Source organism: Heloderma suspectum, chromosome 7 (assembly GCF_057233095.1).
Source record: "Heloderma suspectum isolate Gila_16-S chromosome 7, 16-S_ref, whole genome shotgun sequence".
Lineage (NCBI taxonomy): Eukaryota > Metazoa > Chordata > Lepidosauria > Squamata > Helodermatidae > Heloderma > Heloderma suspectum.
In genome coordinates, this window is record NC_139464.1 from 81,801,825 (window position 1) to 81,811,667 (window position 9,843).

At 40.9% G+C, this 9,843-nt stretch overlaps 1 protein-coding gene across 1 annotated transcript; it reads right to left on the reverse strand.

Moving 5' to 3' along the window:
- Positions 1-5,351: 5,351 nt before the first annotated feature.
- GPR85 (G protein-coupled receptor 85) lies at positions 5,352-7,953 on the reverse strand. The gene has a single exon (XM_084810783.1). The coding sequence runs from the start codon at positions 7,951-7,953 to the stop codon at positions 6,841-6,843; it is 1,113 nt and encodes a 370-aa protein (XP_084666909.1). The 3' UTR covers positions 5,352-6,840.
- Positions 7,954-9,843: the final 1,890 nt, after the last annotated feature.

Sequence of the window (9,843 nt, forward strand, 5' to 3'; positions counted from 1 at the left end):
TATTAGAATAAAATATAATTAAAAAATAACACACAAGTGCCTTGTGAGCACCAGTTTATTCCAAATCCAGAAAAAAAATGAAAATGCCAAATGCCCACTAAGCTACACGCAAGCTAGAAAAATAAATGTCATGTACCCAATTTGTTCCCAAGTCAGAAAAATCAATGTCAGTAGTTGCAACCAGAAAAATAATAATGCAGCCATAGCCAACTGGAGAGAAACAACTGCTTTAGCTGACAAGGGAGAGAAGTTCAGAAATCCTTCCCGCCCCTTCTCTTTCATTGCCTTATGCAAGCAATGGAGGCAAGCTTGACTTCATTGCTTCTCTGGCTTGTCAATTATCCCCATGTTCTTGCATCCTAGTACCTGAGAGTATGTTCTTACTGAGCAATTGGAAGGAATACAGCCTGCACATTTCCCCTTATATTTGCATGATTAAAAGTGCTTGTAACTCACTGAAATTCCAGTGAAAGGTCTGGGCACAGCAGACTCCTTTTGGCAACAGCCCTGACTGTTTATTTAGGCACAATCTACAACAGGAAAGAGTTGGATACCCATCCCTATCTTTGACTTCCCCAACTTTACAAATGGAGATTGGGGGCAGCAGTTTGAGACAAAATGCACCTCAAATCTGGGGCTGTACTATCATGTGCTAATGATTAGGGTATAAGCACTTGCTATTCTGTCAGTCACATATGCATTTCCAGATCAGCAAAGCACAGGACAAGCCATAGTTAATATGTAGGGATAGGTAGCAAACAATCTTTGGGAGCATTCTGCCCAAACCACTGAGAGGGTTCTACCCTTAAAGGCAGCCAAAAAAATAATTTTAAAGAAATGAGAAATTGGATCAGGGAATGACCCAAGCTTTCATCGATTAATCAGGAAATTAATCAACTTCAGTAGAGGTGTTGAACTTCTCTCAACTTGAGGGCTGAAGTTCATTTCAGAGAAGCTCTTGGGGGGCCACATTCCACTGGTGGGCAGGGCTGAAGGCAAAGGGGGCAGGGCCAAAAAGACCAGCATATTTTAGTTTAAAGCTCTTACTGCCAGAAACTGAGCCTTAGAAGAGGCATTTTGGTCTTTGCAAATGGGAGAAAACTGCATAAAAGCCAGGAAACCATCAATCGATTGGTGGTTGGGAGAAGGGGGTTGGGCCTGGGGAAGGGGCATGGCCATCTGGGAAATCCCAGAAGGCCAGATTGGGACCAAGGCAGGACTGATTTGGACCCCAGGTCTGATGTTTTCCACCCGTGAGCTACAGCTTTTATAGCAAATTAACACCCCTCCCCTCCTGCTCAATTAATCATTAGATCTTGCAGCAAGCAAAGACTTTTAACTCACTACCATGAGTTCCCAAACTGAGACGTTCCCACACAGAGACATGCACTTTGCCCCAAAACTAATGAAAAAGAAACATAACAATGGCTTTTTCTTCCACTTTGTACTAAAGCTAACAGATAACTTGCTGTTTGGGAGAAGTATCAATGCCATTCCTTCTATCAATATGAATCACAAGTGACTGAAACGGGCAGTGCGCAGCTGAAATCAATATAACATTCAAAATATGTATAGATGGTTCTTCAGTCTATATATTTTGGGATGCCATTTTAGTTATAGTTTGATTTTGCAATAGGAAATATTCTAAGTTCCTGAATAGGATAAAAAAGCCTAAATTAAACATGGTGTTTCCTTCTAATGGCATATGGTAGCTTTTGTTTGTCAATTTGTATGCTATTTCACATGTAAGAGAAATTGCCCCTAGCCTTCAGGAATCTCATCAAAATAGGCCTTAACAGAAATTTTGCAATCTGTTTAATCTAATTGGTTACTTCATTGTTTCACTGGTTAAAAGCCAATGTAAGTGAATTTCAGAAATCACATAACATGGCAATTGAATGGTTCACAGTCACTATGCATGGATTGCTTGATCCAGGGCTGGCCTCAAGGGTAGGCATCGTCAGGCACTGCCAAGGGCCCACACCCCAGCAGGGACCCACTGACAAGAGCCCCCTGGACTTGCTCTTCCACTTCACCATTGCAACCCAAGTGTTCACCTGCCTCTTGCTCTGGCCCAGGCGGTGAGAAGCAGGAGCAGTAGATGCCACTGCCTACTTGCTCACTGGCTCTCTGCCTGTCAAGCAAGCACGTGGTTGCAATGATGCAAAAGAGCAGGAAGAGCAATAGTGGCTGTGACAATGGCACTGAGAATGTAGACTCACTCAGGGAGGAGGCTCATTGAGGGTGTCTTGCCCCTTAAAAACCTGGAGTCGGCACCAGCTTGATCAGCATGCGGTGGGTCTTGTGGTTAGGTTACACATATTACGAGATGGGCTTGGACATGTTTGGCTAGTCCAGTGACGAATGCTAGGGGAAAGTACCATTGACTGAAAAGTTTTTCAAAATTGCAACCGAATCTCTGAGGAGAAATTGGTGGGAAAATACCAAACTGTCAGGACTCCAGAAAGTGGACTAGATTAAATGTAAGAACAGGGGTGAAAAATATTAGCTGAACTTATGGGGCTAGGTAGGCCAAGCTCGGAAGGGAAAATTATAAGGGGAAAGGGAGCAGGTTGGGAGGCCAAAGTTTATTTCAACAGGCTTATCATCCATGTTGTCTTTCATTGTCTAGCTAGAGATAGTATGTCAAGTACTGAAGTTCCTAAAATCAAACTATACATTCAGAAATACAACATGGTACATTATGCTTAATTACCATATGCAAGGTAGTTTTTACATATGCAAGGATTCACACATGTAATGTAACTCCTTCCCCGCTGCAGACTGAAGTGGTTACAACCCAATAAGAACTGTACCATGTGACACTTTTGAATGCAAAATTCAGGTCTAATATTACTTTAAACAGGAGAAAACAAACAAAAAAGATAAATGCTGACATCTGGAAGAAAACATTAAATGCTAAACTGGAAAAAAATGTGCCACTTCTTTATCTGTGGCCCAAATTTAGAAGAAAATAAAGATCTCATAGTGCAAGAAGCTAGCTTTATAACAACACAGGCATAATTTTCTTCTTGACCTCCATCCATCCATACACTGAACAATATGCTACCCAAAATTATAACAGCTGTCCACATACACCATTTTAATCCATGTAAGCATATAATCCTTTTAGGAGCTGCATTAAGTCATTTGCCTGAATAATTTTATGACATGGTACATTTTACAAAGAAAGTAACTATATGTTATATTAAAATATTTCATGTGTTGCCTTTTAATTTCATTTGATACACCTCTGTTCCTCTGATCATAGAATCAAAGTAAAAGCAAAACCTGTCCAAACACATGCCAAAACAAATCTTATTTTAAATCTTTTAACCATTTATCACTGAAATTTTTATAATGTGCTATTTGCAAAACTGTAAACCAAGATATGGGAAACAGTGCCCACTTAATATTCCCAAACTATACAGTAAAAATGTTAGGATCTAATTTCATGTGACACCCATTGCAAAACTCAACTTGATTAAGAAAGGGAAAGTTATAATGTATCTGGCCTTGGAAGCATCAGCATCTGTACATCTATGATGAGAATCACACTTTTATTGAAGTTTATTAAATATAAGATAGTGATGCATCTTCTGAAGGCAAGTATTGTCCAGAACTTAGTCACCGATATATCTTAGCAGTCTTAAGTAGAATAACGTGCAAATGTCTTCTTAGACCTGGTTCGCACATAATGGCGGCAAATCAATGGTTACTTAACCTACAATTTGCCATGGCGCACACTGGGTGTGTTCTGCTGGCATTTTGAATATTTAACCCCTGATCAGGCTGATCTGAGGTTGCTACATGATGTCAGAACCAGGGCACTATTTCATGGGTTAAATAACCTACAGTTAACCTGCAATTAGTAGTTAGGTTAACTATGGTTTGTTTAACTTATTATTAACGCATAGTGTTCAGATTCAGATGTCATGCAGCAACCCCCAATCGGCCCCATCAGAGGTTGAATATTCAAAAGGGCTGTGGAGCATGCCCAGCACACACCACAACAAATCATGGATTAATTAACCCACAATTTAATCATGTTAATTAATCAACCCACGATTTGCCGCTGTTAGTTTGAACAGCCCTTGTATATATAGAGAGAAACTTTTTACTATCCTGCCGCTGGATTCACAAGCCACTCCTGCTTGGGTATTTGACTGATTTCAAATTAGATGTTCTCAAAACTGGCCTATGGACCATTGGAGATGGCCAATTCACACTTTTTTTTCCTGTACAGATGTAGAACTACCACCACCATCCCAACACACACATCATCATGTGTACCAACATGGGAGAAAACAAATCTTTTGTGCAAAATTTTGCACGTGTCTGTTTTATCATGTGGACATGAACTGAACAATGTGCAATTGTCTTTCCCAGCAGATTTCAACAAGATAAAATGGACACATGCATGATCTTCACACATGATTATGTGCATGGGAAATCCAGGATTTTCCTACACCTGTGTTGGCGGAAAAATCATGTAAAAAGAGGCCCTACGTGTTTAGGAATTATAATATTAATACTATTGATACAGGACTAAATCAGGCCCCTATCCAAGTACTCCAATTTATCTATAGTATGTGGATCAGGCAGTAAGACAGGTCTCTGGAACTTCATTCATTTCACGCCTTTGGGGGATTATGACCTGAAATGCTTTTGCATTCATGAAGATTGATTACTGCAGTGTTTCAACACAGCATGCTAAATTTAGCCTTTGAACCCATCAACACTAGCGTGAAGTACAAATGAGGTCAAGTTAAAAAGCTAGTTATAAGCATTGGTGGAATCAAGATTTCCTGCCTAATCTTTCACCAAATTATTTTGTGTCATATACAGAAATAACACTACTTTTGTTGTTAACAAGAAGAATGATGTACATATGCTTAAAGCAGTTCAGTTATTCACTATTTCCCATGCATTTTTGGATGAGAGATTGCCAATTGTAGAACTAGAGTGAAATATAGAGCACACCAATATTAATTGGGAGCAAATCTATCCTCTTAGAAGTTAAATCTTGCTTTGTCAGAATAATGATGTTGTTCTACTATATGGTGTGTTAAAAATATTCCTGTGAAATGAATCTCAAATATTGTGTAGTACCTCTATGTAGAACTGACATATTCAAAATAGATATCGGGGGTAATTATGATAAACTACACAACAGTGCTATTGTCGAGAATATCATTTATCAATCCTGTGGTCCCCATCATTCATGCATTTACAGTTTGGGAATACAGTGACTTCAAAGAATAATAATCCATAATGGCTACATTCTCAATAATTCATGCTCACTAAACAAAAATAATAGTCATAATAATCATAATAAAAAGGTTTGTTGTATAACTGGAAAAATGTAAAATTTTATTCCAAGAAAATTAACAGGCTACACAGATAAATTTTGGCAAATGCAACTTTATATTGAAATCCACACATCTGTTATCTTAAAGAAGGAAAGACGCACAGACTCTAATGTATTTCTAAAATACTAGAAATCATATTATATGCTTTCACAAGTTAAAATTGAAATAATTTGAAACAACCAATACACCAAAATGTGCAGAAAGTATAAACAAGACTGTGCCTTCAGTAGAATAAATGCTTCACACGTTGTGCAAGATATCTTACTAAGGCTGCGGTCTTCCTATGACAGCTGTCTTTAAAATATAAACATACATTGACGGCCTGTGTTTCTCAGAACAAACTAGAAGGGGCAACACACCTAGAGAGGGGGGAGGGGGGAAGCCCATATCATCCTAGAGATGAGCATACTGACTTGGGAATCATGGGAATAAAAAGGAAAGAGGGAATTCAGTGAACTTTCATGCACTCCCAACTGACAGACTGGAGTTAACCATTTCACTTTTCTTTGCTTATTTTCAAAAAAATGCTAAACAAATGGAAGATACTAGATAACCCTTTAAGGCAACACGTGGTTTATTCTGTGTAATGATTACTCCTTAGTTATGATTGGATAATCTCATTGAAGTTGCCCAACAGACTGATATCTAGCTTTTGAAAATATAAAATGTATCCAATAAATATTATAGCAAATCAGGATTGTAACCCCCCCCCCCCAAAATCAAATACAAAAAACATAGGATACAATGATATGCCAGTAATGTTTCACCCTGAAAGAAAAACATTATTTAGTTTAAAAAAGAAAGAAAGAAGAATGTACTCAGAGAAAAATAAAGTCTAATTTGAACAAAACCAAACCTAGAAGACAAAACTGCTTTGGAATGCTCCCCAGAACTCACAAGGCAAACAGAGTGGGATGATAATTCAGTACTACATGGCACATCTCCCATCAGTTACAGGACTTAACACAGTCCCCAGATTTTAGTCTTTGAAAAAAACAATAATTGTATGAAATGATTTAAAAGTCACCCAGTGTCTAAAATTAGTTTCATCAACACATTAACCTCATGTCAAACTTAACTGATTCAGATGTCCGATGCTATTCTGTGATGGACTTACTTTACGTAGTGATATATACAGCATTTAGCGCTGATATATTTAGCACCTGCTACTCTCCGAATCATTATCTAGCTTTCAACCACATCAAAGCATTTTAGGGCAGTGGTTCAGTCCTTTATTCTTAATTACAAACCTTCATAAGTGGTCAGCAGGAACAAGTTTAGGTTTTAAAATAGGATTAGAGATGAGCTATTGCAAAGATTGCAGAATGTTGGTTGCCCAAATCCTTACAACTGCTGACATCCCCTATTGGGTTGTTGTTTTTTCTTCTCAAAACATGGCAACAGGCCACAATTGCTTAGCAGAGAAGGGTAGTGTTTTCACAAGGCTAAAGATTTTACAGATGCTCCCTCATATAACACAGTAAGGTTCCCTTGGTAACCTGGATTTTCTGCAGTAAAGAAGGGTTGTGCTGAAACAGCGCCTCAGCTCCCTGTTGGAGAAAATGCAGACAAAAGGATTGATTCCAGCTTGGGCAAAACTCATCCAAACAGCAGCCGTTAGAAATCCCCCGGGAACCACAGGCCCTCGCGCAAAAACTCTCCAGTAACAGGCAACCAAATAGGGACCCCACAAGGTTAGAAAGAGGAATGTCATGATATAGAACATTCTGCTGATTCGCTTTTCCATTTTGAACTCATCCAAGACAAGGAGCCTTCTCCTGCCGGTGGTGTTGGCATTTTGCCTTATTCCCAGCAAGGTTGGTGGCGTGGGACCCCTTCCAAATCCGGCCAGCCAATTCGCAGCTGCTTGACCACTGGCTCCAGGACCATGAAACGTCCAGTTCTGGCTCACCGCTGCAACAAACTGAACTGGCTTCATTTTCCTACGATCGTGAACAAAAAAGATCAGCTTGAGGTAGACAAGCTGTGTGGCTAGAAGAATAAGAGCAAGAAGCAGCATAAATCCCAGAGAATCATTGGCTCTGAAGGACCGATGCTGAAAGGTGCATTGGTCTTCCTCTCTAATGAATGAATAGGTGCCCACATCCAACACCGGAGGGAAAGCCATCGCTACGGATAGGGTCCACACCATACAAATCACTGCCAAGCAAGTCCAAAAGGTCAGTCTTTTTGTATAAAAGCGGTGATGAGCAATAGCTAAGTATCTGGTGACACTTATGCAGAACAGCATGAAAGCAGTGTGGAAACAGGACAGAACCCCCAAGAAGGCAATCACTTTGCAAGTGAGAGTCCCGTATGTCCACGACGAACCGTTTTTCACCGAAGTGAAAACAAATGGGAAACAAATTGCAGATCTGAGGATGTCTGAACAGCAAAGATCCAACAGGAAGTAATATGGAGCTCTATGCAAGGTCTTATCTTTGACTAGCAAAATGGAGATCAGAAGGTTACCCACCACACTGACTCCTATTATGAAACCCAGTGAGGTCAATTTCAAAAATGCTGTTAAAGGGGAAAGATTTTGTAAAATGTTGTCAGCTGCATGGCTGTAGTTCGCCATAGATAGATGGATGATATGAATATTGCCTCAGTCAAGTCTCATGATCTATATATATGAACAAGGAAAAGATAGATCCATACATCTTACTGAGAATGTATTCCAAAAACAGAACTGATCTGGTGGCTAGTCACATAGTACATCCTCTTTTCCTCCTCCTGATTTGTCATGCCATCAAAATATCTGGAAAAAAATAATAATAAAGTGATCAGTTCTTAAGTCAACATAGAAATGAAGTGCTAACCAACATGTTAATTTATGGAGAGCCAAAGGAAGTTGCAAGTTGGAGTACTATTATTTGTTTGAGGGAAATTCAGTGAGAACTGACACTTACTATGCAATACTTTAGGTTTATTCAGGCTTCCTCAGAATGGTCTTGTTTACAGTCCAATTTATTGGCAGAATATAGAATTCTACAGTTCCTGCCTCTGAACAACCTGATTCCTACATCATCATTCCAGCACCGGTATCTTTTAAAAATAAAAAGTCAAGAAAGGCTGTTGAATACCTCCATCATGCCCACATTTTCTGTTTATATGATGTGCTTCGGAGGCAGATGCTGTGTTGATATGGAATACATCCAAAAGAAACGCTGCAGAATGTATGTTTTCTAACCCAACTCACCAAAGCATATTAATCACACCCTGCTAGTTCATCCACATTGAAAAAAAGACAACAGAATCCTGATTTTTCTGTGAATCAGGCTTCCCTCCCCACCCCCACAAGACTTTTAAATAAATGCCTGTGCTAAATAGTAGACAGCCCTATGCTTTATGGGCTTTTGTGTTCTTTTTATTGCAATATGGGGGTGGGGGAAGGCATGGCAATAATGAATGTATAGTGTGTGTGTGTGTGTGCGTGTGTGTGTGTAGGAAGCACACCCCAGGAATAACATCCACTTGCTCAGACATTATTTGGACTGTATTTAGACTAGAATGCAAGGTTCTGCATCCAGACAACCAGAACTCCAGCACTGATCCTAATGCTAGCTGTCAAAAATGTAACGAACAAAGAAAATAAAGCACCCCCTGCTGCTTTCAGGGAGAGCCACTCAAATGGCACGACCAGGCAGGCTGCTTGCCTATTCCCATGGAGTGCTTCTCCTGTGCTGTGTCTTCTTAGGACTACACACAGCATCTTGACAATGGATTCAAGCAAAAGCCCTTCCACCATTCTTAGCGGGCTGCTGCTGCTGTGTAAACAAGAGCCTGATCAGACCATGAAGGCATTGTTTTAAACCCCCCCCCCAAACCCCCCACAACCACACACAGACACACACCGTGAAATCAGCTCCCCCCCCCTTTTACATGCACATACATACACAGAGATGAGAGGCAAGGGAGAGAGAAGGCTGCTTCTGTGTTCGATGCTACCTTTGCAGCCTCCGTTTTGACTTGCAATAGGCACCAGATCTCAGAGCGCCTACCGTTGTCTGCCTACACTGCCATTATGCAGCTGATTGTAAAATTGAAAGAAAAACAACAGCACCGCCGCCGCACAACCAGCCCCGAGGATGGAAGACGTCTCTCCACCCCCAGTCCAACAACTACATCCAATGCACCTTCTCCATACATACACACACATGCCTTTTCCCCATACCTGTTGGCACCGGAGAGCGCGCGAGGGAGCCCCCACCCCTCATCAGAGCTTCTTCTTTCTATTTGCTGGCCTTTCCCCCCATCCCTTTATTTATTTCTTTATTTCCTGGGCACCTCGGCTGCCGAGGCTCTGTAGTCGGTGGGCTCAGCCGGCGCATGCTCAGTCAGCCTCCTCGAGCGCCTAGCCTCGTCTTCCCCTGTCGCAGCGGCACGGTCTCTTCCACTAACGCAGCCGCCGCCGGCTCAGTGAGGGCAAGGCCACCTCAACAGCGGTAGGAGCAGGCGGCGGCGGCGG

Excerpts from the sequence above, each read along its gene's own strand:
- GPR85 (XM_084810783.1), bottom strand. The coding sequence starts at position 7,953 with ATGGCGAACTACAGCCATGCAGCTGACAACATTTTACAAAATCTTTCC.